General features: G+C 38.9%; 1 protein-coding gene across 15 annotated transcripts in view; it reads left to right on the top strand.

Annotated features, from left to right (window-relative positions):
* EPB41 (erythrocyte membrane protein band 4.1) overlaps positions 1–18,503 on the top strand; it is a 796,630-nt gene that overhangs the window by 728,228 nt on the left and 49,899 nt on the right. For all 15 annotated transcript variants that reach the window (XM_085647607.1, XM_085647621.1, XM_085647620.1 and 12 more), the window contains 2 exons: positions 5,270–5,398; positions 6,049–6,150. In XM_085647607.1, the coding sequence (XP_085503733.1) occupies positions 5,270–5,398; positions 6,049–6,150 (231 nt within the window). The remainder of the gene's footprint in view (positions 1–5,269; positions 5,399–6,048; positions 6,151–18,503) is intronic.

Genomic DNA, 18,503 nt, shown 5'->3' with positions numbered 1-18,503 from the left:
AGCCCTAATAATACTTATGATTTTAAAAATTAAAATTAACCTTTCGAAAATAAATTGAATTCCATGTTTTGTTAAGTTTTCCTTCAGGTAACCTTTTCTCTCCATTTTATCTTGGTGGAGAGAAGAACTTTTCAATAATCTGTCAGGATTTGGAGTTTGCTGCACCCTAGGTTTTAAATTTAAATATCTGCACCCTCACTTGTGCGTGTCTGTGTGTGCACTCTCAATGAACTCAGTAAATATCTAAAGCAGCCTTTTCCTTTAGTACCAGCTGAAAACATGTAGGCAGTGGGAAATCTCCGACAATCCACACCGAATCCTAAGAATAAAGAGCACAGTGAAGCATGTGCAGGTGGAATTCTGCACATCGGAAATCTCAGGGCCTGATTTAGATCTTGGCGGATGGGTTACTCTGTCACAAAGGTGACGGATATCCTGTCTGCCGAAATATAAATCCCATTCTGTCCTATGGGATTTATATTTCGGCAGACGGGATATCCATCACCGTTGTGACAGAGTAACCTGTCTGAGAAGATCTAAATCAGACCCTCAGTCTTTAATTCAGGGTCTTGCCTGTGTCATAATTTATTGCAACCTCAGTATTCAATATAACACTTTGTTTTCCAAGCATTGCGCTGGGGCCTGACCTAAACAAGCTGCGAGTGATTAAAAGACTGCTTCTCTAGTTTTTCACAGCTATATATCGATCAGCAATATCCTGGGAAAATCCTGGCTGACTCTTCACATTTTCTGGAAACATTGCTGTTGGGTCTCCATGAAAAAAGCATTTTCCTCACAACTTGTGGCTTAGAGCTACAGTTGACCAAGCTAGGCCGCCTCCCTTCTGATATGGGGCCATTTTTTTGAGAATGTGAAGGAGTTAAATACAAGACTAGATCAGAATTGCTCACCCTAGTTGCTTCAGAACACTAGGTTCAGTGGGATGCTTCATATTAAAGAGGCCCATCATCTGCCCAGGCCCGCTTATCCATTCCGGAGTCTATAAAGGCAGTAACAAAGGTTTAAGTGCGCAGGCATTGGATTCTTCTTAAGAAAGATTGCTATGCAGACATCCTGAATTGGTCCTTTTAGGTCAGTTTACATGGCTGGTTGTTATGGTGTAGAGGAGTATGGACTAAGATTACTTGAGTATATATGGAATCTACATTAATAGCAGAGTGAAGATTAGTGTTGTTGCGTTCATGTCACATGTACTATAAGTCATGACTAGGAAGTTATACTTCAAAAAGCGCAACTACGCCTTGATTAAAATGTGTAGCCAGTAAACAAACACAATTCGTTTTCATTCCATATTTGGTGCAAAAGAGTCCAGTCTTTTGCCTACTTCAGCCATTGAGTACTAATCACTTATATTAAAGTAGCTAATTTATTTTGAGACTTTAACATATGTAACAAATATAGTAGTGGCCCTGGTAATGGGATTCACTAATTTTGTGGGTAATGGAATAGATACTTTAGAAGCCTTTTTCACTAGTGGGTGATTGTTTACTCTGGTGATGGTAACGAATAAACATTTGGTGATGGGATACTTGAATGGTCTCATGTCACTGTGCCACTTCCTCATTGATCTGCTTCCTCTTCAAATATTGAAACTTAACCTTTTTGACACTAGTTGAAAAAGCCATGTTCTGTTTATTGATTTTTATGGGTGGATTGCTGCAAAGTTATTTGCCATGCATTTGGTTTTGAAACCAAGGAGGAGCTCCACCTCATGTGTTTCCTATTTGAGGAAGCAGTTCAAGTCCTTTGACACTGCAAATAATTAATATGCATTTTTTTTAAACAATCTTTGTGATAAAGATGGACCTTAATAAATTGAAACTGTCTTTCAATAAGGAGCCCTCCCAAACAATTAGTTATCATTTTCCATGAAGATAGCGAAGGAAAATGTTGTTAAGGGACACAAAAATCATCTTTTCACCAGACTAGTGATACAAATAACCTATACATCAACCTTTTAAATTCTCAAATAGTTTTTAAAAGTTTGGTGTTAGTAAATGACAGGAATTCTCATTTCATCAGCTAAAAAGATTCTTGTGCTCCAATGGTGTAAAAGTGGCCTGCTCACTGACCTATTTCATCCCCTAGAAATACGAAGTTATTATGTACTTCTTCCTTGTTTGCATTTTCCACCAAGAGGTGCAGTCTGCTTCATATTAAGCATTAAGTTGAATTTCTTCATTTTATTCTGTGGGGAGATTTGTCTCCACTTGATTTCAGTTTTGTTCCTTGGGTATATGGTTAGAGGTACACTCTACGGTGTGGTTCTGTTACCCCCCTTATCACCACATTTTGTTATTGTAAAACCTAATTCAAAATTGTTGTTTGCGAGTTCACTGATGGATGTTAATCATCTCTTCTCTATTTCCTGCAAAAGTGTGATGTATTGTACAGGGAAGCTGCCAGTCATGCAAAATTGAGGTTTATTGTACGAGCAAGCTACCGATCAGCTTGAGTGCAGCAAAGATTCCTTTCATTTGAGAGGGATTCTCAATCAGCCAAAGTGGTCATATTGACACAAGCATCGACCAGTTAAGCTGCCTAAAATGTTCTCACTCCACCTACTCTGCTAAATATCAGATTATAACTGAGAACTCCTGAAATTGGGGACTATGCAAGTTACCATACCACTTTATGCGGCGCTTGAAATCCTTTTGCTTAAGCTATTTTAAATATAATTCTTCTAAGAGTCACTTTTCTCTCCTCTCTTGAGGAAAGACAAGAAGAGAATGAAGTGGTCATCTGGTAAAATCATATTTGAGTCTCCAGTACTATTGGCTCCTGGTGCCATGTCAACACCACCTTCACACTTATTTTGGCTTGTACTACACTGGCAAGGATGTAGCGCATCATATTTAATTTGTTGCCATAGGAAATTATAGTGTGTTAACGTCTTTCAGCAGAAGCAACGTTTTAGTGTTTAGGTTTTAATATTAAGAGTATCTTTAAACTGTGGAACGTGTGATTCACTATTGTTGCTAGTATTAAAAAATTATCTACAGGTCTGATGTTCCAGCTAGAGGACGATGGAGGTATGTCCAAAAAAAGAAGAGCTTTATAGATAAACAAAACAAACTTTGACATGAGAGCCCCATCTATGAAATGCAAGAGGACAGCCATCATTCATCTGATGACCCATCAGTCTTCCTTTGAAATGGACTAGTTCTCTCTAGCAGCCATGGGTGTTATGTGACATTATATTATTGCATTCAATTAAATTAATTAATAACCAAACAAGTAAAGGTTGAGCATATAAGCCAAGATCGATGATGTAGCTCTTTTTCTCACCTTGCCATAGAGTATTGTCCAGCATTGAATTTTTCACACAGTCACATGCTTGAATTATTCTCGGTCATCAGGAGCTAAATCTAAACTTTACAGTAGGGTGCATGATTAAACATAGAATAGAATATTTCTTCATTAGTGTAGAGAAGATCTTTCTTTGTTCTTCTGTTTAAAATTTCTAGAGCTGTTGGAGGATTCTAGAGACAAGGCAAACTATTGTCACTCTGACCTCTCCTCCACTGTAGTAACATGGTGATGTAGCACTCTATGCGGCCTCCTGACTGCTTCCATCATCTTGCTGTCACACTATGCCATAATTATCCACACCAGAGACTGAAAAAAGGGAAGTCTGGGGAAAGGGCTCAAGTCATGAGGTTTGGTTATACAGCTGTTTCCAAGTTTATCACTCCATGAAAGATAGTTTGGAAGATACTTAGGCTTGTCAATTGAGACTAATTTATTCACTGCTGGGTCCAATATAGGCTTTATAGATGAGGTTTTCTGTGGCATATTCAACTACAAAAGTCAATTTAAAAGGTTTGTCTGTATTTCTATTCCTGTATTAAATGTTTTCTTCTGTGGCAGGAAGCTTAATGTTGAGCTGGTTTGGTTGTGTCAGGGCTGCACATATTTTTCAGTTCTGAACTTTCTTTTTTTTACTAATCATTGTTTTCAAGTGTCTTTTTTTCAATTATTTCCAATGAAATGAGCCAATTCTACAGCTCCAAGAATGTATTGGTTAATTGTAAGCCTACAACCGGGAATAAGGAGTTGCTGTGACATTGAGTCATCTATGCTGTCAGTCGTCCATTCATTTTCTTTGGATAGCTCCAGATAATAGGGCTTTAGAGGTCTGAATTTCAAAATAAGACTAGTTATGATTGTACATTCAACATTAAACGGACCTCTTTACAATTTATAAAAGGCTTAAACCACTACCCTATTTACAGTGATGTAGTGAACTGATACCTCTTTTCTTTGCTATCTGTCGAGTTCTAAGGCACTCTGTATTGGAGAGGCTAGAGCTTTGCAAACCCCTCCTCCCCCCACACACACATACAAACACAAAAAATAAATATAAGTACATGTAACTAAAATCCTCCACTATGTAGAAAGACCCACTTATTCATTCATCACCCTAGTCTGGTCCACTCAAGAAAATTAATTCCTTTTTGTTTAGTGGTTATTAAGGAAGGCGAGAATAAAGAACTTACAAGAGATTTATTTAGCTAGGAGCACCTGGAAGGTATCCACATGCTTTGGTCTTATTATGTCTACTGCTCTAGCATAATTTATATTTAGTATGATATCGATTAGATGTCACTGTTTCTGCATTTTGTGGATGGGCGAGGTTGTACTTTCCAAAGGGCCCCCTACCTAAGATCAGCCCAGGCTATTTATTTCCCATTTATACTGCATAACTTGCTCTATAGATGGTGGCTTCATGTCAGATGTGAATGTCCATTTTGGCCAGGCTGTTCTCTGTATCAACTATACTTGCTGTTTGATAGCTCTCTTGTGATTTTCACCACTGAAACGGAGTAATGCTCCCTAGTCCATCTCCTACTAGTAGCAGTTCTTAAGGGGCTAAAATATGAGAGAGCAAGTCACTCCCCACAGTACCGTTGGTTTGCATAATTTGTCAGCTCCTTCATGTTACCAGTACTGTGTCCGTATCCGGCTCACATCTTGGATCAGTACACCATAAGCCAGATATATCTATTTCTTAGCAGATGCGACTTTGGTTAACCCTGGGGGCGTGCTAGAGAACCCCCTGTGTCACGTGTTTCACTTTTTGTCTGATGAAATGGGACAATCTCTCATTAGCTTAATTCAGATTTCTCATATTACAGTTTGAAGGGGGTTTCCTTTTTAAAAGTAGCAGAAAAAGTGTTGCTACAGTATCTTCTTTTTGTTTAGGCCCGCATATCATCAACTTTGTGTTTTAATTTCTCTTTACTAGCCCCCTTTAGTTAAGACCCAGACTGTTACAATCTCTGATGTGTCCAATGTGGTGAAGAGTGAGATCCAAACCAAAGAGGTTCCACTAGTCCACACAGAAACGAAAACAATCACCTATGAAGCTGCGCAGGTGAGATCTTTGTACAACCACTCTTAAATATTAAATGGTTCTACCGTGCAGCAGATTGTTTTTGTAAGTTTTAAATGTCTGAGTCTTGCCATTGCATTAGTACTAATACATTATGGTCTATATTGTGGTTTTTAACGTTCTAGGCTTGTAAAGCAGTCTGGTCTTTTATCTATATGTGTGAACAATCTCAGCGACACAGCTTTAAGTCTCTTGAAGCATCACTTTGTGTGTTTAGACCTCACACATACCCAGCCCACTCCTGCGGTTGGAACATCACATAGTGTGCATGTAGAATCTTAGTAGTGTAGATGGCATCTGCCTTTTAAGCCTGTTCATTGCTGAAAGGGGCAATTCTCAAATGATTGTAGTATTTAAAGTTTTCTTTAGCGCTTGGGCTTTCGTGTGAGGAAGTATTATGTTTGTCTTGCCAGAAATCTATCTACGTTTCTTCACCAGTCAATTGTAACATGTTTTCTTATGCTGTTAAATCACTTTCTTCATGTTCTTGGTCACAAACTAATGTTGCCTATTAATCCAAAGTACTCCAGGATGGTGTATTCTTTTTCCACAATCTTCTCCCTTTGATTTTTGTGTTTGTTTCCGTGGGAATTGATGGTGGTGTTCAGCAAAGTTTGCCTCTTATTTTATAGATGGATGATAGTCATTGTGATTTGGACCCTGGTGTTCTTTTGACTGCTCACACGATTACCTCGGAGACCACGAGCAGTACGACGACTACGCAGATCACAAAGGTAACGCACACAGATAATGATGGATTCTCAATTAAGAGTAGATACAGAAAATGTTCGGAAAGCCAGGATTAACATATTTTGTAGTATGATCTGAGGGACGGGTTAGTGAAGTTCTAAAAGTGTTGTTAGACCAAACCCATGACTTCATCCCAAATTTGGGGGTTATGTAGAAGCTGTGTTTATGCTTCACTTGCCCTAGATCAGACTTCTTCAATGAGTAGTTCGTTAGCTACTGTTAGTGTTCCACCTACATGGAAGTATCTCAACTAAATTAGAAACTTTTGCTGGGTTATAGTAATATATTTACAGCAAAATTAAAAAAGTGTGTATATGAAACAAAAATGTGTGTATTTTCACAACCCATAACCTGATGTTTGTAGAAAAATGATTGAATTAAATATCTTTAAAGCTGATATTTGACTGATAAATCATATTGCATTAAGTAGAGTAATTACTCATATTAACTTGGTGTCGGGGCACTGCAGCTATGACTGTTATGGATTCCAACTCCTTGATATTCTCAAGAGTATCCGTGTGCTCTATAAACATCTTTTCATTCATTCATTCATTCATGAATCATCTATGTGGAACTATTCCAAATTCATTTTTAACATTAATGCTGGCAACCATAACTGATGCCTTCAGGTGACCAGTGCTGTTAATCTTGTAGTGGTGGCCCTATCATAATCTTGTCTGGCCTGGTCACTATTACAGCACTAATATTAGTAGCTGGTTTTCATTGAACATAAGTACCTCTAATCACCAAAAAGGCCGGAGACCCCTGCCCTAGATTAATAGTGTAATTAAAAAGATACAGTGAGCCATAACCTGCAAGAAACTGTCCCATTGTCCCTTTGCTTTATGTAGATCCACAAGGTTTGAATGCCTTTGTGATTGAAGGAGGTTATCATGTTAGCTCAAATATTTAAACATGAAATGCTTTCACATCTCTTCAGTCATATCCTCTTGTGACAGCAGCCCTTCTCAGCTCTCAGCAACTAATTTATTTCTTTTACTCTACTATACTAATTGGGTAGGAACATCATTTTTTCATTAGTCTTTTCTTTACATGTGCTTGTGGAACAATTTGTTAATGTGTTGAGCATGTTATGGGAATATTCTCGAAACAATATTATGGTGGCGTGGCCTGATGGAAGATGGAGTAGATGTTATCAGCGTCCACTCCTCCACATCCCCACCATCATCATCAATATGTCAAGCAACCTGACACCCGCTATGTAAAACTGAAGCAGAATGACTCAAGACAGGTAGCAGAGACTTTCAGAGCAATCTTCTGTTCTCTGCTATCTAAAGGCCCTTAACCCTTCTTCAGAGGTGATGGATGATATTGCTAGTATTCTTCCTCAATCAATCCATATAAAATGGAGAGGAGTATTCGTATTGCTATGGCAGGGCTCATAGTGTCAAACTGGAACATCTGACACCTTAGGCTTTTGTGTTTCAGCCAGTCAGTTTCCCTCTAGCTTCAAAATCGTCATGTCCTTCTGAGGAGCCAATCAGTGAATCAAATGACCGTTTTGGGAACGGCTAGTCATTTAAGACTCTGATTTAAAAGAGCTGTTGAATGTGTGCAGTGAATGTATCTGAAAAGAATGTGTCTTCTAGACCTTCATCACACAATGATCACATTTGTTTTTGTAGCTGCGATATTGAGAACTTCAGAAATGTTTTATATGCTGGCATCATTGGTCACAGCAAACATTTTTCTTTTTTGAAAACTTTTGTGAAACAGTGCTGTCTTCAAAACACAAGCCATTGTACTTCCTGATGGTCCAGGTCTCACTATGCTGCTGTTGGTTGAGAATATTTGTGTTTTTTCCCAGCAAACAAAAATGGATGAACCTCTTAAAATGCATCCCAAGATAATTATTGGCACCCGTGAAAAGTCTACTGTACGCCCATGCATGTGTCATTGAAATGCAATGAAAACTCAACTATATAACACCCAACTTTGAGCAAATAACATTGGTCACTCTGAAAGTTTGCATCATTTTAAAAGCATCTTTCATTGCCTACTATAGTCAACAAAGGCATCAACTGACCTTGCAGAAAAGCTGACAATATCCAGCAGACTGTTAAACAACAAAACCTCATCCCTCCACATTCAAGACTTTCAGAATTACAGATGGCAAAAATACCCAGAGCAAAGCATTCTCATCTGCTCTCCATGACTATGCAATCCTGCCCTCCTCAATATAAAACTTACCATTTCACTCTAGCAATGTAGAAAGGAATTTGTCTAGTATCTTTAAGGTTTATGTTTATCAATGGTCCTAAGATCCTAAAATCTGCAGGCTAAAGAGCACACTGCCCACTGATTCCAGCAACCCAGTTTCTACCAAAATCTGAGACATAGGAACTCCCTCCTCTGTTCCTCTCCGGTTCGCTGGCACCCTTATAAATGGTCCCTGCATCATCCTTTTCATTACCAGTATGTTTGCTCATGCAAACATAATAAATACAGCTAAATACTATGGAACGGTGTCAGAATTGTACATTTGCATGTCTTGGAATTTATTCAGGGCATGCCTAGCGTGGGAGCCACAGAGGGCTTTATATCGATAAGCTCAACCAAGTATAAAACATGTCATCTAGAAATACAAAAAAAGATTGCTTTTAGTACATCCAGTGAGGAGGCAGTGATGATTGGAGATTCGAGGAACTATATAAGCGAGATAAGAAGGTCAGGGCACTTTCGGGGACTGCACTGGTCAAAACTGTGATGCACTGTTGTTGTGGAGAAGAAATGTGGTGCAAGAAGCCAGGGACGTGACCCTCATACGTCCCTAATATTTGGTGTGAACCAAAAATTGCAACAAACAGGGGTGGCTCTGCACTCAACTCAAATACAATTGTAATAGACAAAGTTATTCGTCATAATTGAAAAACAAGCAAATGAATATTGTATCCCCAAAGATTCACAATAAGCTCTGATGTCTTGAAGGTGAGTTTTCTTTATTGGTGATTCAGATTTCCATTTAAAATTACAGCTTATAATTCATTGCCAAATCATAGCCGACGCGTTTCGTCCCAATGGGACTTCTTCAAGGCTATAAGGATACATACATAAAACATACATTATTATATACAATTAAAATTATCAGAAAAGACGTGACAGTTCCTAATACTTCCAGGCCTAAAGTATAGTACTAATACATTTAATGTGCCTAATATAATATGTGAATCTAAGCAGAATGGGGGATACAGCCTAATGTGAGTGCGATTGACGCAATGAAATTAGTAATTATATGATCAATTGATGTACGACATTTGTTTTATCATCAATTTTTCAAAGCAATTTTTCAAAGCAATTTTTTCAATGCAATTTTGTTATATATCACAGTTATTTGAGGACATTACTGAGGTTCTGATATGATGTCATTGATCATTTAATGCAAAACAGACTGATTGTGTTTGTATTCATTATTAATCAGTAAATCACATTGTTGCTATTAATGAGATTAGTTAATTTCACATTGAAAGGCAATAGTAAGCCAAACTTCTGTTGATGAGGCTTGTTTATGTTGATTCTATTAAGTTAACTATCAACATCAGACAAATTGATCTATAGTATAAGCAGTGAAAGTTCGATTTTTTTACATACCTTTGTAAATAGTAATTTTGAGAATTCACACAATTTAGTTTATTCCTTTTTTCTCCTATTCTGTCACACTGTCAGATGTATAGAATCTACAAAGAACAGAGTATTATACCAAATTATACGTCAGAATTGCTGACCATTTACAAAGAGTCATTATATTGACTTAGTCACCCTGCCAATGGCTCTGCATCTGACAAACATTGTATCTTTTGAAAATGTCAATAAAGTTAACATGAAAGAATTAAAAGTTGGGCAATTTATTACAATCACTCTAAGCCCTAACTTTAAATCCATACAGTCTAAAAAACAGTCTATACAAAACATACCTCAATATGATCCAAGACCCAGTATAGATGTGGAGTAGATATCAAAGAACGGTACGATGGCCGTGAACCTATCAAAGGGGAGATTTATTTATTAAGTATCATTATTCAATTGTTATTTAGTTTTTAAGTTTGGATCATACTGTTTTGCCTCTGATAAATATATGAAGGAGCACTGTGTAACTCCTAATTTGTCCATTCGGGTCATTTACATTTGGATTGAACGTATTTAAAGTGCACAATTGGTCAAATTACGTGTGTGCTCAACTTACAATTTGAGTTGAGCTTCACAGTCAAACGATGGAGACATGTCATGGGAATATTCCCAACCTAATTTAAAATCCGATTTTCATAAGTTATATATATCGTGTTATGTCCAAATATGACAGACACACGCTCTACTTATTTTTGCTCATGTTAAAATAGCCGTACATTTAGTTAACGTCAGGCGAGTTGACGAATCATGACTGTTGACATTGGAAGATTTCCAAGAACAGAGGTTTAAAGATAAGTTACGAGCGCGAGCTCTAGGGGTGAATGACTTCCATGCAGTATAATCAAAAGCGCCTGGTCCGTGCTCCGTGTACGTGTGACATATAGTGTTACATTCAAAAGTGACAGACATATGCCCTGCTTACTTTGGTCCCTGTTTAAATAGCCGTACAAACAGTTAGCATCAGGTGAATTAAGGAATCATGACTATTAATGTGGGCAGGTTTCCGAGAACAGAAGTTAAAAATTAAGTTATGCGCGCAAGCTCTGGGGGTAAAAAACTTACGTGCGTTGTAAACAAAAGCGCCTGGTCCGTGCTCCGTGTACGTCAAAGGGTCTGAGTGGATTGAGTTCACTCTGCCTCTATATAAATCCATTTTAACTAGTCACACCTGTGACTGATGTGCTCAATTTCGCGAGTGACACGATATAAAGTGTTGGTAATGGGAAACCTTCGCGAACGTATTCGGCCATCTTGGACTAGTAAAGAAACACATAATCATGTGTATCGAGTATATGATAAACCTCATGAAAAGTGGTGGTATGTGATGGCCAAATCATAATAAATTATATCATTAGACATGAGGATAACGAATCTAGGTAAAGTTAGATGGTGTGCTGTATGTTATACTGGGGGGGCATTGTCTTCACAAGTGCTGTCGATCATATTAATGTGTGATGGCCCATCGCGAATGTCTCATTATGCAAAAAAACGAGGAAATAGGAATTATTGGGTCTGTATATTGTCTGAGATATAGTCTGTTGAAGATGTGATACGAGAACCGGCATAAATGTATCGGCCATCTTGAAATCGTAAAATTGTCAAAGACGTGTATAACGAATACTTTAACGGTAATTTCATGTATCCAATATGTAGTTAAGGCAGCCTAAACATGATGCGTTATCTTCACCAGTGCTGTCGATCATATTAATGTGTGATGGCCCATCACGATTGTCTCAGTATGCAAAAAACGAGGAAATAGGAATAATTAGATCTGTATCACAGATATAGTCTGTTGAAGATGTAATAGGAGAACCGGCACATATGTGCCGGTTCTCCTATTACATCTTCAACAGACTATATCTGTGATACAGATCTAATTATTCCTATTTCCTCGTTTTTTGCATACTGAGACAATCGTGATGGGCCATCACACATTAATATGATCGACAGCACTGGTGAAGATAACGCATCATGTTTAGGCTGCCTTAACTACATATTGGATACATGAAATTACCGTTAAAGTATTCGTTATACACGTCTTTGACAATTTTACGATTTCAAGATGGCCGATACATTTATGCCGGTTCTCGTATCACATCTTCAACAGACTATATCTCAGACAATATACAGACCCAATAATTCCTATTTCCTCGTTTTTTTGCATAATGAGACATTCGCGATGGGCCATCACACATTAATATGATCGACAGCACTTGTGAAGACAATGCCCCCCCAGTATAACATACAGCACACCATCTAACTTTACCTAGATTCGTTATCCTCATGTCTAATGATATAATTTATTATGATTTGGCCATCACATACCACCACTTTTCATGAGGTTTATCATATACTCGATACACATGATTATGTGTTTCTTTACTAGTCCAAGATGGCCGAATACGTTCGCGAAGGTTTCCCATTACCAACACTTTATATCGTGTCACTCGCGAAATTGAGCACATCAGTCACAGGTGTGACTAGTTAAAATGGATTTATATAGAGGCAGAGTGAACTCAATCCACTCAGACCCTTTGACGTACACGGAGCACGGACCAGGCGCTTTTGTTTACAACGCACGTAAGTTTTTTACCCCCAGAGCTTGCGCGCATAACTTAATTTTTAACTTCTGTTCTCGGAAACCTGCCCACATTAATAGTCATGATTCCTTAATTCACCTGATGCTAACTGTTTGTACGGCTATTTAAACAGGGACCAAAGTAAGCAGGGCATATGTCTGTCACTTTTGAATGTAACACTATATGTCACACGTACACGGAGCACGGACCAGGCGCTTTTGATTATACTGCATGGAAGTCATTCACCCCTAGAGCTCGCGCTCGTAACTTATCTTTAAACCTCTGTTCTTGGAAATCTTCCAATGTCAACAGTCATGATTCGTCAACTCGCCTGACGTTAACTAAATGTACGGCTATTTTAACATGAGCAAAAATAAGTAGAGCGTGTGTCTGTCATATTTGGACATAACACGATATATATAACTTATGAAAATCGGATTTTAAATTAGGTTGGGAATATTCCCATGACATGTCTCCATCGTTTGACTGTGAAGCTCAACTCAAATTGTAAGTTGAGCACACACGTAATTTGACCAATTGTGCACTTTAAATACGTTCAATCCAAATGTAAATGACCCGAATGGACAAATTAGGAGTTACACAGTGCTCCTTCATATATTTATCAGAGGCAAAACAGTATGATCCAAACTTAAAAACTAAATAACAATTGAATAATGATACTTAATAAATAAATCTCCCCTTTGATAGGTTCACGGCCATCGTACCGTTCTTTGATATCTACTCCACATCTATACTGGGTCTTGGATCATATTGAGGTATGTTTTGTATAGACTGTTTTTTAGACTGTATGGATTTAAAGTTAGGGCTTAGAGTGATTGTAATAAATTGCCCAACTTTTAATTCTTTCATGTTAACTTTATTGACATTTTCAAAAGATACAATGTTTGTCAGATGCAGAGCCATTGGCAGGGTGACTAAGTCAATATAATGACTCTTTGTAAATGGTCAGCAATTCTGACGTATAATTTGGTATAATACTCTGTTCTTTGTAGATTCTATACATCTGACAGTGTGACAGAATAGGAGAAAAAAGGAATAAACTAAATTGTGTGAATTCTCAAAATTACTATTTACAAAGGTATGTAAAAAAATCGAACTTTCACTGCTTATACTATAGATCAATTTGTCTGATGTTGATAGTTAACTTAATAGAATCAACATAAACAAGCCTCATCAACAGAAGTTTGGCTTACTATTGCCTTTCAATGTGAAATTAACTAATCTCATTAATAGCAACAATGTGATTTACTGATTAATAATGAATACAAACACAATCAGTCTGTTTTGCATTAAATGATCAATGACATCATATCAGAACCTCAGTAATGTCCTCAAATAACTGTGATATATAACAAAATTGCATTGAAAAAATTGCTTTGAAAAATTGCTTTGAAAAATTGATGATAAAACAAATGTCGTACATCAATTGATCATATAATTACTAATTTCATTGCGTCAATCGCACTCACATTAGGCTGTATCCCCCATTCTGCTTAGATTCACATATTATATTAGGCACATTAAATGTATTAGTACTATACTTTAGGCCTGGAAGTATTAGGAACTGTCACGTCTTTTCTGATAATTTTAATTGTATATAATAATGTATGTTTTATGTATGTATCCTTATAGCCTTGAAGAAGTCCCATTGGGACGAAACGCGTCGGCTATGATTTGGCAATGAATTATAAGCTGTAATTTTAAATGGAAATCTGAATCACCAATAAAGAAAACTCACCTTCAAGACATCAGAGCTTATTGTGAATCTTTGGGGATACAATATTCATTTGCTTGTTTTTCAATTATGACGAATAGATTCGAGGAACTATCAGCTATCCCCAGGTTTAAGAGTAGGTTAACTCAAAAATCAGAACTCCTCATTGGAGTAGTTCAACTGGGCACTTAGCATCACAAATAGCATGCCAGCTATGTCTTAAAACACCATTTGGTGTTTGCAGTTCTAGCGGTTTTCAGTTCTTGCAGTGGCAGCTTCACTTCTGCTGGGGCTTCACCGGTGACCTCGCATTGGAACAGAGACCACCGAACTAAGTCATTGAGGCTGCCCAGGTGCAGACAGATGCTCTGTTACAGCAATTGCAGCCTTCGGACTAATCAGGACCTCTTTCATCAGCTGCAATGCCTCTTCCTGACTTGACTTGGAGCAGCGGCTGCACTTCTCTCTTAGGCTCTTGTTGGCTGAGTCCTAGACGACAGCGATGCTTGATCTCAGAAAGTCTTGGTATGGTTCACAGCGGAAATTGCACAGTCACTAAGGGTCCCGTTTAAAGCACAGGTCACGCCTGGCTTCACTCTGTTATACTCAGTTTTTTCTGGGTGTTCCTTATGCTGGGAGCACACTGGGTTTCTCCTCCTGGACAGTCTCTCCTCCTGCATGGCCAGGTACTCTCCTGCGTTTAGCATGCAGGCAGGTTTCTAGTCAAACCCTCGGCCCCTCCTACAGAAACTGTAGACTTCAGGCAGTGTCCCCTCACCTCTGGGAGACAACAGACTTCGTCACACAGGAGCCTTTGGTGTATTCTGCAGCGCACTCTATTCCTTGGTCAAAAAGAACTTGGAAATGGAGCAGAGCTAGGTGGTTTGGATCCCAATTTTTCCAGAAAAGATGTGGATAGACTGTCTAAAGCATCAGAAATTATTTTTCAAATGTCATTTTTGGCTGTTCCTCATGCAAAGCTTTTTGTAAAAGGATGGCTTGCACAGCAAGCAGACAGTGGGGCTGACCCCGAGGAGGAGCATTGAAAATAAGGTCACCATGAATTGTGAGATTTCTGCACTGAGATGTCAACAGCCTTCCTGAATTAACAATCACAGCAGACTCAAGGGCAGTCACTGCCTAGAAACTTCTTCAACTTGAACAACAGAGGCTGCATTACCACCCCTCAAACTGCCATCCGCCAATTTGCAGATCTCAGAAAAAATTAAACAGCAGCGTTTTGCTAACTAGGTCCTCATTTGATTAAATTCCAAGGTAAGCGGTTTCTCCATCCTATCTTTTTTCAGTGTCTGGGCCTCCCAATTCCAGCCACAGGAATGTAAGCAGTACACTTCTACTGTATATGGTAGCTGTGCTTATCCTCCATTTCATATCATGCTCAACCAGGGGCATTCAAAATGGATTTCACTGGCCCCTGTACTCTCATACCAAACACAGTCCTACTAACATACTTATGCTACACATTCACTTCGCGCATGCACGTAGATTGTCAGCACAAGGATCTAGGTGTTCGCCTAACAGTGGAAATTTACACAAGAGGTGTCAGTAGACTGCACTCTTTTGATACAAAGAAAATGATCTGGTTTCACCAAAGATTCACAAAAATACAGTACGTTGTATACACAGCTTTATGCAATTCCCCCTGGGCATGGATAGTAACTTTATGGCTGCTACAAGGGCACGCTTGGTGTGCTCTCCGGGTGATAGAACACATCAGTGGACCATATTTTTCCAGGGCGAGGCCTAGGCCTCTGTGCACATTCTAGATTAGTGAAACACCAGGACCGAAAAAAGTCAGGATAACAGTTTCACATACAGTCAGTCCATCATGGTAGGGGTACACACATTTACCATTCAGGGGATATTCCCATCCCACCAGTGAGTGAAAACAAAGTCAAATCAACCAGGGGACCTATACTGTTTTGATTTGTCTAGAAACACTTTTACTGTTTTGCTGGGTTAACTGCTGAATCCTGATTGTATAATATTTTGTATACTTGGATTCCAAATCAAGGCTTTTACTTCCCTTTCTTCCTTAGAATCAGTGTATCAGTACTGGTCCCAGCATCACCTCTGCTTCCAGGGTCCCCAATTAACCGTTCAGATGGTAAGCCACTGAGATATCTGCATTTATGAGCATGTCTTCGTGGGAGAGCACCAAGTGACAAGACTGGGGTTCTAGTTCACTGAGTGGCCTAGTCAGACTAGATAAGGTTATCACAGTATAACAGAGGTATTTCACTGTCTCAGAACACAGTAAAACAAGCTTGAAACAGGTTGGGATTGATGATGATCCCAGTGCCACATCCCACCATAATGTTGGTAAGTACCAGGCCAAATCCCTCACATTGGAGGTGAGGCTTTCTTCCTTCAGGAGCCCAGTACTTAGTGTAACTTGGGTCTGTTGCCATTGTGATGGGCTGATAACCCTTTCCTCACCACTTGCCAAGGCCCCCCCCCCCCCCCCCCAACACACACACAAACACCCAGCACTGGTACCATAAAATCAGCGCAGAATAAGGGGTAAATATATGCTGTTAAATCACTAGTGCTGGATTTGTGCCTGTCCCATCTGTGGATGTTCTTTTTTCTGTGCACAGTGAAAAACACAGGAACAAGGAAGAGAGGCGAGGAAACCTAAAGAGAGAATGCACATTTTTTGACACCAGTATTCATATTTCATAATGTTAGGAAATACTTGAACTCTGCAAGCTCTGAGTAGTCCTGTAAATGAGTTTGAGCCTTCACTGTACTTTTCAGTACTTGCTGAGAAATTCTTCTCCTAACCCCAAGAGTTCCATGATCCTCCTCCACCTCATCAGAGTGTTTTCTTGACTTATGTGCAATAGATAGTCACAGTCGCCACTGGGTAGATATAGTTTAGTTTGCTTTTTCATAGTAAATACCTTCTTTGATTTGCTAATAACTTCGGCGCCGTTTGAAGAATCTCCACTAACTTATTCTCTTTTTTTGACTAGTTTCTTCATAGAAAGTTTGGAGTAATCTGTCAAGCGGGGCTGAGAAAAGAAGGGGGAGTGGTCCCAAAACACAAAATCCCATGCATGTTCCATGTTTTATTTTAAGTAGCTCTACTGCACAAACTGCTGAACGGAATTGCACCAAAATTGGCAGGAGACTCAGTAGATCTTGGTCCAAAAAGTGCGCTTTTTGTTTGGTGTAAATCTCATCAGTAGTGCTGTGTAGTGCATACTAATCCGTAGGATCTGCGCGTTTGTTGGACAACATAGACTTTGGGTGAGGTGCCTAGGATGATTCCAAGCACTCCCGCAGGATATGTTGGCCTAGAGATCAGCTAGCTCACAGAGCCACCATAAGCCACCCTAACCCTACTAGGGAGCGAATGGTTTTTGGCAACCACTGATCATGACAACCCTGACCTCTCGGGGACTGTGGTAACAGATCAGAACCTCTCGCTCAGGCACTCATGCTCTTTTGTTCTTAAGCGAAATATACAGCGAATACACACTGGGTCGTTTTCAATATATTTATTAAACCAAAGTTACTCCTGTATAAAATACATGTGGTGCAATTATCACTAGACAGAAGCAGCGGAAAGTTATTACAAGCACCAAAAGAATATATAGAAGATACAGTTCTACCATGGTGCTAATGCAGTGTATATATGTTGTATTGATTCACAGTTTTATGAGTAACTTACCTCACATACCCATAAGTGGTACACATCATTTGATATCCTAAGCCATCTTTGCATTATGTACATAGCCCCCATACTTAGGTTTAGTGTCCAATAGAAGAGTAAAATCCTCAATTCTACAGAATCCTCTACTGATATCCCTTTTGAGATCCGGGCTGTGGGATCCGCTAAAATCCTGTGTCACGTGATACTAGATCTCACACCTGTGACAAAGCACATATTCAGATTATAGTCTTTCGCACGTAACGTGTGGAGAATAAAGTGGTACGCAGAACATAGCCATACCTGTAACACTGCATGCATTTATAGTCAATTTGCAGGTGAAATTGTAGTTGAGCAAAACAAAGTCACAAAAGGCCAATAGGTGAAAAGAAGTGTGATCATAATATCATTGACAGTGGGGTGGGTATCGATAAACATTATGCTGGTGGGGAAATCAAATGAATGGTCTCCAAAGCCCCGTTTAACTTGCCCGATAAGCAAAGTGTGTACATGGGCTGCTTCCACACCACTACAAAGTCAAGGTTCATGCATAGCCACTGTGAAGCATAAAATTACGGAGTACATTCACCAATTTATGTCTCGCCAGGCACTTTGAGTGGATGTTTATTCAGTTTCAGTATTGCTGCAGACAAGGGGCTGATTTCTATGAACTACAATGTCAAGGCCTATCATGAGATA

This window comes from Triturus cristatus, chromosome 3_2 (assembly GCF_964204655.1).
Source record: "Triturus cristatus chromosome 3_2, aTriCri1.1, whole genome shotgun sequence".
NCBI classification, from domain to species: Eukaryota; Metazoa; Chordata; class Amphibia; order Caudata; family Salamandridae; genus Triturus; species Triturus cristatus.
This window is presented reverse-complemented; position numbering and strand designations above follow the sequence as displayed.